Source organism: Zalophus californianus, chromosome 14 (assembly GCF_009762305.2).
Source record: "Zalophus californianus isolate mZalCal1 chromosome 14, mZalCal1.pri.v2, whole genome shotgun sequence".
Lineage (NCBI taxonomy): Eukaryota > Metazoa > Chordata > Mammalia > Carnivora > Otariidae > Zalophus > Zalophus californianus.
Genome location: NC_045608.1, coordinates 9,376,251 through 9,396,395, shown reverse-complemented (window position 1 = coordinate 9,396,395; position 20,145 = coordinate 9,376,251). Strand labels below are relative to the sequence as shown.

Below are 20,145 nucleotides of genomic sequence, written 5' to 3'. Positions count from 1 at the left end.
TGAGGTGTAAGCTGTACCTTGGTTTTTGTTTTTTAAATCAAGGGTTGTTCCTCCCTTTGTAAACTGTGCTGTAGGATTTAGCTAGAAAAGTAAATCAAGACGCTGACCTGGGTCTCCCACTACAGAGAGGAAGACAGAATCAAATAATCACACAAATAAATACACAGCCGTGGCCATAACAGGGGTTACAAAGGAGCAGTGTGCAGCATTACGACTGGAGAACAAGGGCCCTCAGATCGCCAGGGCCGCCTGAGAGGTGCAGTCTCCAGGAGGATGAGGAGGCATTAGCCAGGGAAAGGGGGACCTGAGAGAAGGCAGTGTGAAGGCAGGGGTGTGCATGGGAAGGGGAAGATCACATGCCAAAGCCCAGAAATGAGGAAGGAAGGTGAACATCCATAGGAATCTGTTGTCTACCCCCAAGTGACCAGAAGAATGCCAGCTTTCACAGAGCAGGGACCTTGTCTGGCTTGCTCACTGCTGTGCCCTCATCCTTAGCAGGAGACCTGGCACATAGTAGGAGCTCAGAAAATACTCTTGAGCAGATGAGTAAACCCTGGGTTTTTCTAGCCTGTTTAGCTTGACAAGAATCTTGCCCCAATTCTAGAGGGTCCTCAGTTCTGGGGTATCATGTGGGGGCTCTTCAAAGAATTGTCCAGGTTTAAATTCACCTTGAAGAAAGCCACACTAAAGTATATGCATTCCATAAAGTGTTTATCTGTATCTTGTGTCCATCTGCTACACCACTTAAGTTTTGGACACTTCTTTGTTCCCTACCACCCCAGTTTTACTCTCAGGGCAAATTAACTGCCCCAGAAGCATAGCATTTTAAAGTTAGAAGTTTAGGGGACCATATTGTCCAGCCTTCTCATTTTACAGAGGAGGTAACTGAGACCCAGAAATGAAAAAATAGCTGTCCTACAGAGAAAGCCAGCACTGGGACTAGAATTCAACCGTCTAAATGGACAAACCTGGTGGTGGCTAGCCTCAAAAACATAGTTTCTTCAGCGAATATGTTTTGAGCCTCAGTACACGCACCGTGTAGTGCTGGTGCTGATGGGAGAGAATCAAACATAGATCCTCCTCAGGGAAGTTCAGTCAGCTAAGGGAGCTTACATAAGTGCATACAATTCAAGGTAGAAACTGGAGGGAAATAGAGACGGCTTCCCCAGTAGAGGCAGTCAAGAAGGGCTGCATGGCGGAGGCAACATTGGTATGCAGTCCTGAAGGGTGGTTTTTCGACACATGGAGATGTCAGAGAAGGACATTTTGGGAAGTTTTCCCCAAATACCTCCTCAAGAAAATAAGATGACAATTCAAACTTTATTTTTAAGGAGAAGGAAGCATTTAATAAACTGTTAATTATCTTTTAATCAATGAGATGGTATGTCATAGCATACTATGTGTATACTATAAATAAGGTGATTTTTGTAATTTTTTTTCCTTTTTTTATTCTCAGGATCATACTTATATTTCAGAAAGATCATTCTGGCATAATGTAGGAAATAAGATTTCAGAATTCATGAATTTTTATCCCACCACTACCACAGCTGCCACACAGACCAAAGGAATGACACAGCTAGTTTGTACCTTCAATGAGACAGCTTGCTGCTCATTACAGCTGCCATTCCTATTGTTTCTTCAAGTTTGTCTTCCAGCTTCTTTTTTTTAAAGTTTTTATTTAAATTCCAGTTAGTTAACATACAGTGTTACATTAGTTTCAGGTATGCAATATAATGATTCAACACTTCCATACATCACCCTGTGCTCATCACAGGTGTCCTCCTTCATCCCGCCACCTCATTCACCCATCCCCCTACACCCCTCCTCTCTGTTACCATCAGTGTGTTCTCTGTGGTTAGGAGTCTGTTTCTTGGTTCATCTCTCACTCTCTTTTCCCTTTGCTTGTTTTCTTAAATTTCACATATGAGTGAAATCATATGGTATTTGTCTTTCTCTAACTGACTTATTTTGCTTAGCATTATACTCACTAGCTTCATCCACATTGTTGCACATGGCAAGATTTCATTCTTTTCAATGGCTGAGTAATATTCCATTGTGTATATATATGTATATGCCCCATCTTCTTTATCCATGCATCTGTTAATGGACACTGCTTCCATAATTTGGCTGTTGTTGATAATGCTGCTGTCAACACTGGGGTGCATGTCTGGCTTCTCTTTGATATTATCTGTGATAAGAAATTCATGTTCTTCCTGCTGATTTTCTTTTCTTGGTTTTATTTACTCAGTTGGGTAACAAATGGATATTAGTTATGTCTTAAGCATTCTTTCTTCTTGGTGCCAGGTCATAATTAGCTTCAGTTATAACCTACTTTCTATCATTTTTGCCCACCTGACAGAAATATTCATGACTGGTACTTAGTGTTATTTTGTCTTGAGTATAACAGAAAGGCATTAATGGATGTTTTAATGGACTTTTCCCCCCAGGTTTATTGAAGTACAATTGATCACCAAAAAATTGTATATATTTAGGGGTGCCTGGCTGGCTTATTCTGTAGAGTGTGCGACTCTTGATCTCGGGGTCATGAGTTCGAGACCCACATTGGGGGTAGAGATTACTTAAAAATAAAATCTTAAAAAAACTGTGTATATTTAAAATATACAACCTGATGCCTCATTATACAGACACATTATGAAATGTTCACAACCAAGTCAACATATCTTACCTCACACCTTTACCATTTTCCTTGTGTGTGTGTGGTCAGAACACCCAAAGTCTCTCTTCTTAGCAAATTTCAAAAACAATATAATATTGTCAACTATAGTCACACTGATGAGCACCAATTCTCCAGAATTGATTCCTCTTGCATAATCGAAACCTTGTAACCTTTGACCAACATCTCCCAATTGCTGCCTCCCCCGAGACCCTGGTATCCCATCTGCCTTTCTACTCTGTTTCTGTGAGTTTGCCTTCAGTGCCATTTTAACTGACTTTTTGTAAATTGACACTTGAGTACTTGGCACTGGTAGCCTCTTCCACATGTTCATTGTATAGTAACAGGCCCTGTACGTTCCAATAGTAACTTCTTTTTGGTGAAATTTATTATAGATTTTAGTTTTAACTCTTGGGAGCAACCCAGAGAAGACAGTACATTTTGAGTGATTTAGATCTTTGGGAAATAAGGTAGATTTTTTGAAGTAAAAATACTTTATGGATAACTGGACATAAAATTAATAACTTATCTCAAGTCCCTAATTCTAACTTGTACATATTTAGTTCTTTGATTAAGCTTTAGACAGAAGAATGGAAGAAGACATGAAGCGGATCAAGACTCCTTCCTTTTCTTCTTCCTTTTATCAAGATTTTGTATTTTTTTCATTTGAGAATAACTTGCAAGTGTTCTTCGCATGTTATCATTAGCTATGATAAACACATAGCATGTAAGAGACTGAAGATTTAAAATGCAGTTTTTGACTTTTGGTTCTGTAACAGCTATCTCTTGTATTTCATCTGCACCGTTCTCACTTGGGGTCCTGGACAGGTGTCCTGTGTGCCGGTACTGCCAAACGCCAGAGCCAGTGGAAGAGAATAAGTGCTTCGAGTGTGGCGTGCAGGAAGTAAGTGCCGGCGGCTGCTGGGAAAGAATAGTGAGGTCAGCTTTCGTGGTCTGGGGTTTGCTTCTGCCCCGTGTGGCTTAAATTCTTTTCGATTGTTTTCAGGCTGATTCTTTTTTTTTTTTTTTTTCTTCTTGTCTAGGGTTGGGCAAGAAGTATAAATTATTTTACATTCCTCAGCAAAATACTCTTTGCTTTCTGTTCTTTGTTTTTTTGAAAAGGACTAGACTTTTGCTGATAAATTGTGAATATTTGTCTTACTGTTTACCTAGAGTTCCTTAAAACCCAGAACGAGAAAATGATTGACCCATAAAAGCATCCTTGCTTTTGGGGTTTTAAATATACGTTTATTCAAAACTCCTGTAGAAACATCTCAGCTTCATTCCGTGTCAGGCCCCTTCCCACTCTGAGCCAGCCAGATCATATGTTTTTGTATAACTAATGAAGATCTTACCTTCTCTGTGGCAGAACCTGTGGATTTGTTTAATATGTGGCCACATAGGATGTGGACGGTATGTAAGTCGACATGCTTATAAGCACTTCGAGGAAACGCAGCACACGTACGCCATGCAGCTCACCAACCATCGAGTCTGGGACTATGCCGGAGGTGAACACTGTTCTCGTGTTCTAATTTGGATTCATTCTGCATGAACATCTCTCCCTAGGAACCTCTCCGCTTTCTCTCCCAGCTTGAAATCTTCCTGACAGCTGTGGCAAACTCAAATTCTCACGGTGGCCTGTAGGGCACTATTTTCTACAAATGGCCTGAATTGCACATTATAAAGAGAGTTAACACTTCCATACTTGCCCGCTCACTCTTGCTTAAATTCAAATGATTTAGCCCACTTGTACAGAAGTATTGCCAAGCATTTAATTTAGAACACGTAAAAACAATTTTGTCAAAGTTAAAAGTGTATGCAGACCCTTTTCATTGTGAAGAAACAAGCCTTGATTGATGCGTTCATTCTTTTCTTCAGATAACTATGTTCATCGACTGGTTGCAAGTAAAACAGATGGAAAAATAGTACAGTATGAATGTGAGGGTGATACTTGCCAGGAAGAGAAAATAGATGCCTTACAGTTAGAGGTAAGATACTTTATTAGTAATTACTAAGTACCTTTTTTTACTGCTTTTTATTGTCCTAACTTAAAAAGTGGCTTGGGCTTTTAATTTTGCCATTTACTCTGTATGTCAACTATGTAAAGTTCTATCATTGCTGCAAAGAATTATTAAAATATTTTTATTCTGTCTGATTATCTTCTTTGAAAGTCTAAGTCTCACCGTGCCTCATTATTTTGAATGTGTGATGTTCCTCATTGTCTCAAGCTCAATACTAAGGTGATCCTCTAGCTGCAGTAAAACTGGAAGTTAAGAATCTGCCTGATAGCATTCCAGTAGCATTTGGAAACTGAGCAGTTCAGAATGAGGAAACCCCAGTAGCATCCTTCCATGTCCGGGAAGCTTTCTTGTATCTTAGACATTTTATAAATTAGACACTTACATAATCAAAGTATGTATTTTATGAATTTGATGCTTATATACATAAAGCCATTTGGGGGTATGCATATAGTTGAAGAAACAACAAAAGTAGCACAATCTGATTTTTCACTGTAGCAATAAATCCCATCTACTATAAAATTATTGTACTGTAAATTTTACATTAATGAAGTTTAACACAAGTCTTGTTTTTTTCACTTATTTTTTTTCAAGATTTTTAAAAATTTATTTGACAGAGAGCAAGCAAGCACAAGCAGGGGGAGAGGCAGAGGGAGAGGGAGAAGCAGACTCCCTGCTGAGCAAGGAGTCTAATGCGGTACTCAATCCCAGGACCCTGGGATCATGACCTGAGCCAAAGGCAGTCGGTTGAGTGAGATTGAGCCCCAGGTCAGGCTCTGCGCTCAGCATGGAGTCTCCTTGCCCCCTCTCCCTCTACTCCTCCCCCTGCTTGTGCTCTCTCTCTCCTTGTCTCAAATAAATAAATAAGTAAAATCTTAAAAAAAAAAAAAAACCCTTAACCTTGAAAGGAAATTTGAAAACTTGCTCATCTCTAGACTTCTATGGTCTAATAGACTCAGTAGAAGGACCTAAAATAAAGCTGATGTTCTTACTATTAATTGTATTAATATGAAAAAAAAGTTTAAACCTTCTACATTGTTATTAGAATAAGCAATCCTTCCACATTAACTCTAAATATATTCATTCAACAAATGTTTATCGAGAGCTGCTGCTGTCTGTCAGCCAGTTTTCGTGGTGCTAGGAGTGCAGCATTGATCAGCCCCCGTGCCCATTCCAGTGGCACACACATGTTCCCCCATCTGGCCTTTCTCTCTCTTGCACCTTCATTCTCTTCTCTAGTTTACAAACACATTCAGGTCTCTTTTAGTCTCTTAGAATGGTCTTTCTGAAATGCAGATGTGATGTTGCCACTCCATGGCCCACATTTCTCAATATAATACCCCAGAGCCTTCCATAAGACTCCATCTGTCCATACCTTGCACCCTCGCCTCATTGATGTGACTCCTTCATATTGAAGAGATCCTGAATGTCCACAGCTCACATCTGGGTCCAGTAGTTCTCTGGAATCAGATCTCTGTCTTTACCTGTCCCCTCCTATCTGTTGAAAGCCCTCCCAAATCTCTCCTTCTCTCAGAAGTCCTGCCAGACCCTACTGTTGTAAGCCATCTATCCTTTCTCTGTAGTTACAAGGCACCGTTCCTTCATTCATGCAGTCAGGTAGCAAACATTTCTTGATATCCAGCATGTGCCAGGCACTGTGGCCACAGAAATAAAGGTAGAACCCTCACTTTCAACGAGTTGGTAGTCTAGTCAGGGAGACCCGGTGATTAAGTGCTCTTAATGAGCTGAGAGGACCACTTAATCCAAGGCTGGGAGGGACAGGGACAGCTTACTGGAGGGGGGTGAGCTGATTTGAGTTATACTTTGATTTAAAAACCTGTGGTTCTTAAAGGTAGCTTGAACAGAAACTTACTTGTTTTTTTATTTGTTTGTTTTTGAAGATTTTATTTATTTGACAGAGAGGAGAGAGGGAACATAAGCAGGGGGAGTGGGAGAGGGAGAAGCAGGCTTCCCGCTGAGCAGGGAGCCTGACGCGGGGCTCGATCCCAGGACCCTGGGATCATGACCTGAGCCGAAGGCAGACACCTAACGACTGAGCCACCCAGCCGCCCCCAGAAACTTATTTGTTAATGTACATTTCTCTGCTTGCTTATCCAGACTAGATGGTAAGCCCCAGGACAGGAGTGTAATTGACATCTCTGTATTCTCCTGGTCTGTTGAGAGTGTAACCAAGATATAATACACATTCTGATGGTGACGCCTACTCTTCTGTAGGTGATTAAAAGTTGGGTTTTAATTGAATTTAAGCAACTACAGTGATTTATGTTTTGGTGTCTATTCTCTGTTTCTAGTATTCGTATTTACTAACAAGCCAACTGGAATCTCAGCGAATCTACTGGGAAAACAAGATAGTTCGGATAGAGAAGGACACAGCAGAGGAAGTAAGTTTTTGGTTTGGTGCTGCTGACGTGCCACATGGCAGGGCTATCTGATGTTGGGGTGGGAGAAGGCAGGATACAAGAAAAGAGGAATGCTGGAATCTTCCTTAGTCTGATACAGAGATAGAGAATTGTTTTGCCTCTAAAAAGAAATCTTTGTCATACGTCAGTTATATCTCAGTAAAGCCGGGGCGGGGGGCGTGCGGTGTGCAGAGAGAAGAAAGAAAACAAGAATTTGGAATCAGTTGGCTCACCCCGGTAATCTAACTTTAGATCAGAATTCCAGAGAGAAGTGGTTAAAAACATGAATCATCATTATATTACAGACTTAGCCCCTGAAGGCAGTATCAGGCAACAAGAAATTCTAGACCACAATAAGAATGAAATTAGTCAAAAAGAGGAGAAGGAAGAGACTAAAATATGCTGTTGCAAATGCAGGCAACTGAGCATTATTTAAGAAGGGGAGGGAAACCAACATATATTCTCACCTAGGGTCAGTAAATCAAGATGAGTGGATTAAAATTGTATGCTGAGCTTAATATTACACTAAATATATGAGGAAGAAATGAAATATCTGCTATATACCCTAAAAAAAGAAAACTTGGATTTAAAGACTTGAGTATTTTGGTATTTTTGATTGGGGGGAGATTTGTTTGTTAACTTCGATCAGGTTTTTTAGTGCCTTGTGCAATTCCATTAAAAAAATAGAAGTATGTACAGGAGGGCCTGTAATTTGAGTCAGCCAGTTGGTTTGTCAGCTTGGGAACAGCTGCTTTGAGGAGCTACGTGTGGGCTTCTGCAGCAGCAAGATGGTGCCGAGCTCTTCGAAATCGCAGAAAAGAAACGAAGGCAGAAGTGCTAGAGCTTCAGTGATTCCCGTGGTTCCTTATTTATCTAGAGCAGAGGTTTTTGGATTTTTTTTTTTTAAGATTTTATTTATTTATCTGGCAGAGAGAGACACAGTGAGAGAGGGAACACAAGCAGGGGAGTGGGAGAGGGAGAAGCAGGCTTCCTGCCGAGCAGGGAGCGTGATGCGGGGCTAGATCCTAGGACCCTGGGATCATGACCTGAGCCGAAGGCAGACGCTTAACAACTGAGCCACCCAGGCGCCCCGAGGTTTTTGGATTTTAACAAAATACTTTAAAGAAGATGCCAATTCACTACTCCAACAGGTGAAAGAGAAAAGTGTTGTGATTTTGGTGGAAACCCAGATAGAGGGCACAGAGCTTCATTTGCTTGCTTTTCCCATTATCTCCAGCACTTGCAAGGAACCCTGCCAATTCCAAAGTAGAGAGTCTGGAAACTAGTGAGCTTCCGAGGGTTCGTGTATAATGGGAGCTCCAAGAACCTTTCTCAGGTTCTAGGGACAGTATTCATAATTCACTGATCCTCTTAGTATTAAATACAGGCTTTAAAATTTTTGTTAATGATTATTTTAGTAACTTTGTGAGTCCCCGGCAATAACTAGACCTTCAGATAAGGACTGCAGAGCCAGGCTTGGGTCTCATCTGTGCAGTAGCTAGGATTACCCTGGAATTAAGCAGGGTCAGGCTTACACATTGGCCAGGCCCTTTGGCCCCAGTTTCTGGATATGCCTACAAATGAGGAGAAATCAGGCCTCTAAAATTAAGGCTTAACACCAGCTTTAACATCTTTAGTTAAAAGTTCTTGATGTAGTTGATACAAGAATGTTCCAAGTGATGAAAGTGCCTTTCCAGAGGCACTCAGGGTCACTTGGTGGACTAGTTCTGCATAGGGCTTGATTGGAGTACATATGGGAAGGACGTGCCTCCGACAGCACTCAGGAGGCAGAGCACGAGTCGCTGCCACTTGGTGTCAAGTTATGAAGTCCCAGGGAGGAACATTGGCAACTCTGCGCAGCCTCAGTAATGGGCTTTTGCACAGGGGTTATACCTAAAGTGCTTCATGCAGACCCTTGAGAGCTAAGCTTAGGGTCCTCACCGCCTTTTAAGATTCTTTAGGATTAACTGCATTCCCTAACAAATACCCATGAAAAGTAAGTCAAGGGGCAGGAAAGCTAAACACTGAAATTTGTGTTTCCTTTTACGTAGGGGTAAGATGGAGGCAAGCGCAGCCCTGCATAAAAGCTGGAAGGGCTTGAAAAGGATGTTTTGTTTTCTAATATCAAATGTTGCTTTTCCATAAGTTAATGGATGATGCAGGCTTTTTGTTCCTGCCACTGTCCTCCTTTTGATCAGTCCTCTGTCCATTGGCACCGCCAGCAGGAGACCATGTGCAGGGAGAAACAGTAATAGACCATGGGTTTCACTGACAGAGATTCTTGGTCATGGGCCTCATTGTGGACTTGTTACAATACCATTCCTGCCACTACCCACCACCATGCCTTAGGTAGTGCGATTACTATAGCATGTGAGAGTCTGTTCTAGAAGCTCATGCCCACTCGAAGGTTCTTGTTTTAGTGGGGCTTTGTAGAAAGAACATAGAGCAGGCAGTCAGGACAAGTGAATGCCCCTAAAGATCCGTCTTTTCTCATTGGACCTGGAGCTCCATGTAAATCAGTATTTTTCTAGCTGTGGATCGTGAAATGAGTTTGATAGAGTGCAGCTGACATTTTTATGAAACAGGATAGGATGGGTATAAAATATCAGCACATTGCCATATTTAATATTGTTTTGTGAAGCTCTTGGCGTCAGTTGTGTGTGTATACTTATATTGAATGTTTCTTATTGTGGGCTCATAGAAGGGTTTTAAAAAGCACTGATTTAAACCATTGTAACATTTGTGTATAGCAATTGTAAAGAGCTTTTTGGGGTTACTTGGTTTTCATCTTGATTTAAGTGCATTTGGCCTAAGTATCTTCAGTGAGCAAAACATATACAGTTTGGTTCCTTTTGATAGTCATTTTTGTCTTTTCCAATTTCCCTAAACTAACAGAAGTCAGTTTAGGAGAAAACGTACAAAGGAACTAATGGTCTTTTATTTTATTTTATTTTTATTTATTTATTTAAAGATTTTATTTGACAGAGAGAGACACAGTGAGAGAGGGAACACAAGCAGGGGGAGTGGGAGAGGGAGAAGCAGGCTTCCCACGGAGCAGGGAGCCCGATGCAGGGCTCGATCCCAGGACTCTGGGACCATGACCTGAGCCGAAGGCAGACGCTTAATGACTGAGCCACCCTGGCGCCCCTGGTCTTTTATTTTAAAACAGTATTGGGGAGGAAATTAATACCAGAGCAATTTTTTAAAAATTTTTAAAGAATTTATTTATTTATTTGACAGTGAGAGAAAGCAAGCACAGACAGGGGGAGGGGCAGAGAGAGAGGGAGAAGCAGGCTTCTCACTGAGCAGGGAGCCCAATACAGGGCTGGATCCCAGGACACTGGAATCATGACCTGAGCCGAAGGCAGACGCCCAACTGACGGAGCCACCTCAGGCACCCCAAATTAGAGCGGTTTTTAAGCTATTTTTATTTTCATGACATAGAGGAATCTTCTTCCAATTGCGTGTTCTTCCAACTTAAGAGAAGTTGGCTATAAAGTTAATTTCTACAGTTATTTTCTTATTATTAAAAAACAAAACAAAACAGTGCTGTTAGAAATCTGTTAGGTAGGCCATGTGGCAAGTTTTTAAAAGAAAGTATGAAAAGCAGTGGCCCTTTTTTTAACATGATGGACAATGCTGAGAGTTTATATGTGCCAAGGGTCATTTTTCCTTTGCTGTACAGCTGTGACCTGCAGTGTAGTACAAGGAGGTTTAGAACTTGGCTCTGCATCCAGATTTGGTGTCCAGTCCTGGACCCACCATGCTCTAGTTGGGTGACCTTGGGCAGATTGCCTCACCTTTCTATAAGCCTGTTTCTGTAAAAGGTTGCCACATCGAAGTCTCCGGCTTCTTATAAGATACAAAGGAGATACTGCTTACAAAACACCTGGCTGGTATGTGGGCCATAGAATTTAAATTCTCAGTCCCTTTCAGTTCGTGTTATTACTGCCTCATGATCCACCCAGCCTCACTACTTCTCCTTCCCATCTAATCTTCGCCCTGTGTCCTTACCCCAGTAGGGCTGAGGCATTTCTCAGTTGTGTAGATTGTCACACCTGGGTGAATCCAGCATCTACTTAGCTAGACTTCAAAAGTCTCTTGGTTTCTGACACAGAATACACCAGAATTTTAAAATTCTCTTCAGTTGCTAAGACAATGTGACATGAACTCGTTCTCTCTATATTGCACTTACAAATTAACTCGAAACAAGAACGGCTTATGTTCCATGTGGCTTTGTGGTACATGAGAAAATTAATAAAGAGCTGCGGGGGGGCACCCGAACAGTTAAAATCAGTTATCACCATTTTCTTGGATTAAATTAGTTTGTTAGATTATTTGTTTTTTTTAAAGGTTTTATTTATTCATTTGAGACAGAGAGATAGAGAGCATGAGCAGGGAAGAGGGAGAAGCAGGCTCCCAGGCAAGCCAGGAGCCAGACGTGGGACTTGATCCCAGGACCCTGGGATCGTGACCTGAGCCGAAGGCAGATGCTTAACAATCTGAGTCACCCAGGCGCCCCTGTTAGATTATTTGGATAGTAATTTTTGGAATGTGATCTCAGGAGGAAAAAAAAATGATGAATTAAGAAGAGGAGGCTCTGGTCTGGACTCTGACAGACCGTCTCCTGCTCGGCTGCCTGAAGCTCTTCCTTCACTTTTGAGTCTTTCGCTTGACATTCAGCTGCTCCTGATCACTCTGGTATAGATAAACAGTAAGGGGGGGAGAAAGGATTTCTCAGGATGTTTATTTCCGTTATAGAAATTCTTTCAAATGATCGTCTCACCTTTTCTTAGTTTGGTTTGTCAAAAGTTATAGACAGGTGACTGAAGAAACTGTTCAAGTTAGCCCCAGAGAACACACAACTATGCCTCTGTGAAGTGAAACTGACCTCTGTTTGCTCTTCTAGATTAACAACATGAAGACCAAATTTAAAGAAACAATTGAGAAATGTGATAATCTGGAGCACAGATTAAATGATCTCCTAAAAGAAAAGCAGTCTGTGGAAAGAAAGTAGGTGTAATTCGTCTCATTATAATTAGCTTTTTCATTGTAACAGGCTCATAAACAGGTAATCTCCTCCACTCCGGTGGAAACACTTTCCAAATGTGTCTTATTACTGGGTTTTCAGGGGTCTCCCTATATATGGAGCAAACTTATTGTGACTTTCCGTTTATTAAAAACTGTAGCGTTTCATGCCAGGTGGATGCCATGTGGAATGCAGCACTCTCCCCTGACGTCTTTGATTATTGTATGTGCAAATATCTTTTATTTTTGCCTCTAGAAAGCAACTGCCTTGTGCTCAGAGCTGCAGCTTCTCTGAGCCATGTGGCTGAGAACTCTCAGCAGAGCAACTGTCTAAGGCGGAGATGGTGTGTACTCTGGCCTTAGACAGGAATTAAAGGCCAAACTTGTTGAATATGCTGCGAAAAGCTCAAAAACAGCATGGCAAGGACGTACTCTACTACTGTTAGGGGAAGGTAGTTGCTGCTGATTGAAATTACTTTCTAGTTTAAGTATACTCACAAAAATAACTGATTTTTTTACTTCCGGACAAACAGATAAAAAATAAATTTAAGGAGGATAGCTTTAAAAGTTGTTTTGTTTTTTAATAAACCTTTTTTTTTTTTTTAAAGATTTTATTTATTTATTTGACAGAGAGTGAGACACAGCGAGAGAGGGAACACAAGCAGGGGGAGTGGGAGAGGGAGAAGCAGGCTTCCCGCGGAGCAGGGAGCCCGATGTGGGGCTCGATCCCAGGACCCTGGGATCACGACCTGAGCCGAAGGCAGTCGCTTAACGACTGAGCCACCCAGGCACCCCTTTAATAAACCTTTATTCTGGTAGAAATTCAGATTTACAGAGGCTACCAAGATAGTGCAGAGAGTTCCCATTTACCCTTCACCTGTTTTCCCCTTATTCAAAAGTAGGGTTTTTTTTTTTTAATATTTTATTTATTTATTTGAGAGACAGAGCATGAGAGGAGAGAGGGTCAGAGGGAGAGGCAGACTCCCTGCCGAGCAGGGAGCCCGATGCGGGACTCGATCCTGGGACTCTAGGATCATGACCTGAGCTGAAGGCAGTAGCTTAACCAACTGAGCCACCCAGGTGCCCTAAAAGTAGGGGTTATTTTAATAGTTTTTTTTTTTTTTGTATTGTGGCAAAGTCTATGTAACATAAAATATGTCAGTGACGTTAAGTGGCATTCACAACATCCTGCTACTGTCACCACTATCTGTTTCAAAATTTTTTCTTCACCCACAACACTCTTCACCAAAGTTTTTTTGTTTTGTTTGTTTTCTTTTAAACATTTTATTTGTAAGTAATCTCTGCACCCAGCATGGGGGCTCAAACTCACAACCCTGAGATCAAGAGTTACGTGCCCTTGAGGCAGCCGGCATCCAAGGGTTTTTGTTTGTTTGTTTTAAACTTCTGTAAAAACAACACTACAGCATTAAGAGAAATTAAAATATTCTTCTATACTTCCGCTCCCTAACAAACTATATGAAAGAATTAAAACTGGAAGGTTTTTTCCACCCTGTAGATCATGCTATCTATCTAGAGGTTACCATTATTAATTAATGGTACCAGTGAATATTTACTCTTCCAAATCTTTTGCTCACATCTCACATACATAATCTTTCTTCTAAAAAAAAAAAAGAATAATATTAGGTATTCTGTTTGGTAAATATTCTGTTTTGGAGATTTTTTTTTTTCCTATTGGTACATCTAGATCTATCTTGATCTTCATAAAGGCTGCACAGTATTCCATTGTCTGGAGGTCCCATAATAATTTTAACCAGTTCCCTGTTGATGGATGTTTAAGTTGTCTCAAGTCTTGGACTACTATAAACTCTGTTGCAATGAGCGTTTTGCTCCATGTTTCTTTCAGTGTAGTCTGAAATATATTCTGTAGGATAAATTCCTAGAATAGGTGTGGCAGAGGGCACATAAAATTCTGATTTTTATAGGTATTGCCAAGTTGACTTCCAAAGAGTTGGTAGCAGTTCATGTTCCAGTGCCAATGCCTGGAAGCTCCTCTTTCCCCACGTCTGAGCCCTTTGGCATTCTGATACAGAAAAATGATATCCCAAATGGTGTTTTAATTTGTAATTATTTACTTATGAGTGAGATTGAGCATCGAGAACAGGGCACCCCCTGTCCTTGGGAGCTGTCCCCCGGGGAATGCGCGTGGCTCTCCGAGAGCGTCACTTTTCCTCAGAACTTCTTTATCGTGGCTGTTGTCTCCGAGCCACCTACCTGACCACAGACTGCAAAGCAGAGAAGCAGTAGGAGTTTTACCAGGAATCGCAGAATCGTTTCTGCAATTGAAAAATGCCTGATGCCTAGAAAAATTGTCCTGAAGCCATGCTGTTAACTCGAGCAAAATCCTTGCTTTATAAAGCTGTTGCAGTGGCAGCCAACCAGTCTCCTTCCGCCGCAGGGGGGAGGAGTCCAGTCCCTCAATGGATTCTGAGATCACAGTGCCTCTGTTCAGTCCCAGGGCAGAAAGGGGACCGTGTCAGCAAGTGAAAAACATGCTTTTTTTTCTTCCTTTGTTTTGCAAAAGGTGCACCCAACTAAACACGAAAGTGGCCAAACTCACCACAGAGCTCAAAGAGGAGCAGGAAATGAACAAGTGTTTGCGAGCCAACCAAGTCCTCCTGCAGAACAAACTGAAGGAGGAGGAGAGGGTGTTGAAGGAGACCTGCGACCAGAAGGATCTGCAGATCACCGAAATCCAGGAGCAGCTGCGTGACGTCATGTTCTACCTGGAGACACAGCAGAAGATCAACCACCTGCCTGCTGAGACCCGGCAGGAAATCCAGGAGGGACAGATCAACATCGCTGTGGCCTCAGCCTCCAGCCCCCCCTCTTCGGGTGGCAGTGGGAAGCTGCCCTCCAGGAAAGGCCGCAGCAAGAGGGGCAAGTGACCTCTAGGAAACAGGTGTCCCTGAGACTGTTCTCCCTGGCGCGGCAAGGGTGTGCTGGGGTTTCAGCTACGTGTGAGGGTGGACCTTGATTAAGTACAAGTGAGGACGGAGCCGCCGTTGTTTGGATCTTTTCTTGGCTGGCGTGCGCTGTAGTAACTGGAGGGCCGGTGGCCGTGGCGAGGAGAGCTGATGGGAACGGGCCGGGGCTTAAGAGGTGGCCGCTGTTTCCCACCATAGGAGTTCACTAACCTCAGACGTTCTGATGACCATTTTGCCTTGCTACTTGACAGAAGCCCCAGCTCTGCTGTGCAGTTTTCCATTGTATTTATTGAGTCAGTGGATTTGACATTCAGTTCTGGGGTCGGTTCAAGACGTCAAATTTTTTTTTTTTTTTGGCAACCTCAGAGGTCACATTACCTGAGGTCATAGCAGCTGCTTTAAAGAGAGGTTTGCATTGGCCACTGAGGATTTATGAAAATTCCCTAGCGTTAGTCTCCTGTCATTGTCCTCCCTCCCTGCAGTCTGGGAATTGAAGAATTGGTTGAAGGTCACAGGAAAAGAGGCTGGGCCAGTAAACCTTTAGTCACTAGCCTGTCACCAGCAGCCATCTCTTGCTCCGGGGCTAGCCAGGAAAAACAAACAACCCGCCCAGGCTGAGCGGACCCAGTGTAGGAAAAATGGTGGCGCTTCTACTTTGTTTTCAATGACTCCATACCACATTATGAACCTCAAGTAAGGAGGAGGCTGAAGGGTTACTCTAAGACCCAACTCTCAGAGTGGATTTCCTAGCATCTAGCAAGAATCAGCAGGCAGATTTATCATCCATGTGAAAATGCAGAGTGAGGCCTTTGACTAGCTGATTGTGTATTTTGCTGGGATCAGTGTTTTCTGAATGTTTACAAAAGATCGGGCTGCATGTTCAGGTTGCGGCTAGAGGGAGCTTGGGCAGATTTTCAATGATGCTTTCAAGATACAACCAAAGGCTGTTTCTAAATCCGAAAATTAGAATTTTAACAGAGCCCCTTTAAAAGAGTCATGCAATGCTTGTTGTGAGCCAACAGAGGGGCTGTGTACTTTTTCTAGAAACCTTAACGTCAAGTAATTCATCCCACGCAGTAATTGAGCAAACTTAAAGTAAGACCCGTGTTGGAATTTAAGCTTCCAAAAGAGGTAGCTGGATGGGTTAATAAGACATGCCGTTAAATGATGGGGTTTGTTTTCTGCTTTAGAATTAGAGTTTTCAAATGATCACATTTTAGAATTGTTTTTTAGCCTATGGTTAGACCTCATCCCCTGTGGCCTAAATGTCTTATATGTTATGTGTTAGCACACAAGCTGTATTGTTAATCACCCCTCCATTTTTGTGGGATGTGCTGTAGCATTTCCCAAAAAACCTCACCTGTAACTTTGCAAAATGAATGTACTCAGACATTCTCAATTTTTACTTAGGGCAGACCAACAAGTCCCCCTTGGACTTATATATACAGGTATCTTAAAGCAAGAATGGGAATGTAAAGCATAACCTAATTCTCTTTCCTATAGAGATTCTATTTTATTTAAAATCTATTTTTACACTAGTTAGAATCCTGCTTTTTTGGCCAAGTACTTGTCTTGCATGTCTGACCTTGCAGAAGCTGGGGTGGATCGTAGCATACTAATTGAGAGAATTAGAAGTAGTTGACAAAGCTTGCTCGCTCCTCATTTTCCCATGATCACCTCCATCAAACAGCCCTACCACTAGCTGGGAGAACAGAGAGCTTCAGTACAGGTGGGCTAAGTGCTCTGAAAGGCTGTGCCCAGAGGAATGAGCAAATAGGCAAATGTTTCCAAACTACTTGAAGGTTTAAACATTTTTTTCCAGAAATAAAGAATCTTATCAAGATACATTAAGAAACTGTCTTTGAAAAAGGTCAAAGAGTCATGTTTGAATTTGACAAAATTACATAAGGTAGAAACTGTTCATGTTTTCTTCAGGATGGAAATGAACCACTTAATATATCCATACTACCTTGAACAATGAAATTGCATTAAAACAACCAAACTTTGACATGATTCTGACCTGTGTGAAATTTGTGCCTCTCTGATTGACATTTGCTCGGGAGCTTGTATCTAAATAACCTAAGAAAGTGTCAATGACCTAGATTTTAAAAAAAGCATTAAAAATCATCCCCTCAACAATAGAGTGAGCAGCTAGATTATTCATCTCTCCACCCCTTTGCTCCAATTTCCCAAACTAATAAAAAGTAAAATAAGGAAAATTATCTCAATTTGGAGGCTCGGGATAGGCTGAGACTCAGCCCACAACTCTTTTGCAAATGGAAAGCAATCAGTTTACACACCAGAGACTTTTCCCAGGCCCTATCGCAAGCTGAGATCGTTTTCCTTTTTGAAACCGTCCCAGATGGGACTGGTTAGGATACACGGGTCAGACAAAGCCCTGAACCAACTCCCAACTCCCAGCTCCAGGCTTGCTGAGGGAGGTTGTCCTCAGCGAGAGGGTAGGAAACCAGTCAGCCAGTAGAGTGTGGAGAGCTTGGCAAATCACAAATGAACAACCTTCTGTCATCACTTGGAAACCCCTCTCCTGGTACAGTCGGGATACACAAGTTACAAATACTATCCTTAAGATTTGGCTGCTGCGCACTCTGCCACGTTGCTTGGGCTGGTGGCCGACGGGCTCACGTGATGAAGTCAATGAGCTTTAGCTAAAAAAGGAAAGTCGCTCTCACATTTGAGGAAAGTGATTTCGTCTTCTCCAGGAAAAAGCTGAATTAACTGTCGCAGTGAATTCTGCTGCGTTAATTTCTTTCTTGGCAGCGGAAGGGAAATTTTTCAGGAGTCTCTCACGACCCAGTTCCTGCTCCTTCATTGTGCTGGGGGATGTCTCCACTGCTCAGAGACCTGGCTCTCACCTTAAATGAGTTTAGGAAGCCACCAAGTGTTCTCCGACAGGCTTCTGCTTCGAACCAGCCCTTTTCATTCTTGTCTGTGAAGGTTCTTGAAGTGGGAGTCCTAGAATATCTGCATAGTGCCTACACCAACAGATGTAGCTTTTTTTTTTTTAAGGTTTATTTGCGAGAGAGCATGCGTGTGGGGGGATGGGGGCTTGTTGGGAGAGAACCCTCAAGCAGACTCCTTGCTGAGCACGGAGCCTGACTGGGGCTGGATCCCAGGGCCCTGAGATCATGACCTGAGCTAAAACCAAGAGCCAGACACCACCTACTGAACCATCCAGGCGCCCCCAGATGTAGCTTTTAAAGTTAAAAATTTTAAATGCCAGGAAAGAGTAAAGTAGTAATGGGAGGAAAAGCCTTTCCCTTCAGGGACCTCCCCGCCCCGTTTTGCCCCAGAGCCAAAGCCCAGCGTCTCATCCTGTGCAGCCCGAAATTCATTCCCCACTCCCACCCCCACAAACACTGCACTGCCCTCACCCCAGAGCAAACAAGTATTTTTGCACTGGTGCATTGGGAGACCTCAAGGAAGTTTATATATAAAACTTATTTTATTTTTTACCCTCTTTGGTGGGGGTGTGGGGAGGGCTTGTGGCCTCTTTATCCTGATTAATGTTATAATCAACTCCTTTATGCCTTCTTTTCGTCATTTAAAGGTAATGGTAACCATTTACCACTTCCTGGTAACCCTTTTTACCCTGTCTCCCTGGGACTCATGCCCTCCCCAGAATGCTCAGGCACTTAACAATATTAGGTTCTGCTAGACATTCATTTTTGAAAGCTGCACTCCCAGAAGCCAAAACTATCTCAGCATCATTTTAGCTAGTATACTTTTCACGAACATGGAGCAATCTCTTACTGTAATTCTGGAAGCTTAGGCGAGTGCGAAGGGGGCTCTGCAGTTGGTTCTTAATCTGGATTTTGCATTCTTGCTCACTAAAGAAGGCCAGGGAGAGATGAACAATCTGTTGTTTTATACAAGATGATTGTGGTCTTTGGGGCCCAATGTTGAATTGCTTCGGGTCAGAAACTTCTCACTGGAATCATCTGGAAAATGTGGTTTTGGTACTTGGCACGGAGCAGTGCTGGTGCAGATAACGTTTGTTACTCCAAGGCTAATTACCAAGTGCTCTAAGTGAACTAAAGCTGCTTTGCCTTTTTTCAGACCGTGTTCTAAATCCCCTGACCCAAAACTCCTTTCAGATCCAGCCTCGATATAAATGCAAAGAGGTTGGTATCCTAGTATAATACGACTGATGGTGAAATCCTTCTCAAAAGATAAAAGCAGAGCTATATAGCACCGGTCGTAAATGCTGAATAGGAGAAGCAGTACTGACCTGGCCTCTGTGGAGATGTCTTTCGCCATCTTTTGTCTGGAAGGAGCAGAAGGTCCCAGACCAAATCTGCCTGTATGTCCATTTCCTTATTTAAAAGGGAAGGGTGGGGCGCCTGGGTGGCTCAGTTGGTTGGGCGACTGCCTTCGGCTCAGGTCATGATCCTGGAGTCCCGGGATCGAGTCCCGCATCGGGCTCCCTGCTCGGCGGGGAGTCTGCTTCTCCCTCTGACCCTCTTCCCTCTCGTGCTCTCTATCTCTCAGTCTCTCTCAAATAAATAAATAAAATCTTTAAAAAAAAAATAAATAAAAGGGAAGGGTGCCCTGAGACCCCTCCAGCCGAATTGATTTGTGATTATAGGTCTCAATCCCTTGGGTATGGCCCAATGGGCCAAGAGTCCAGACTTTCCCTAGAGGGCTGGGCACAGTCGAGTGCCATTAAAAGAATGATGTGTCCCCACCACTTGAGAAACTAGACGGTGTCACTTTGCATCACTAACATAATAGCCCCAAAAGACTGGTGCTAACTGAAAAGAAGGAACACAAACTAATTTCAGGGGCAGAAGAACAAGATCACAGAGAAAGACCGAGAAGTGAAGGAGAGTCCATGGAAAATTTTAGGAGGAACAAGAGAGCCGCTCTCCTGGAAACACTCCAGCGGAGAGCAAACAAATTGTGACTTATCACACACAGCCAGAGGGTCCTCCAGCAGCATTTTCCAGGAATTCTCTTTTGTGAAAGACTTCGCCTTAAATCATGGCCATACCCATTCACACATCCTAACTGATTCGTTTGTGCTCACACGGAAACTATGA

General features: G+C 42.6%; 1 protein-coding gene across 4 annotated transcripts in view; it reads left to right on the top strand.

Annotated features, from left to right (window-relative positions):
• LOC113912475 (BRCA1 associated protein) overlaps window positions 1-17,098 on the top strand; it is a 90,810-nt gene extending 73,712 nt beyond the window's left edge. For all 4 annotated transcript variants that reach the window (XM_027575592.1, XM_027575594.2, XM_027575595.2 and 1 more), the window contains 6 exons: window positions 3,503-3,578; window positions 4,044-4,182; window positions 4,553-4,662; window positions 7,005-7,094; window positions 12,022-12,125; window positions 14,683-17,098. In XM_027575592.1, coding sequence (XP_027431393.1) covers window positions 3,503-3,578; window positions 4,044-4,182; window positions 4,553-4,662; window positions 7,005-7,094; window positions 12,022-12,125; window positions 14,683-15,046 — 883 coding nt within the window. In that variant the 3' untranslated portion in view covers window positions 15,047-17,098. The remainder of the gene's footprint in view (window positions 1-3,502; window positions 3,579-4,043; window positions 4,183-4,552; window positions 4,663-7,004; window positions 7,095-12,021; window positions 12,126-14,682) is intronic.
• Window positions 17,099-20,145: the final 3,047 nt, after the last annotated feature.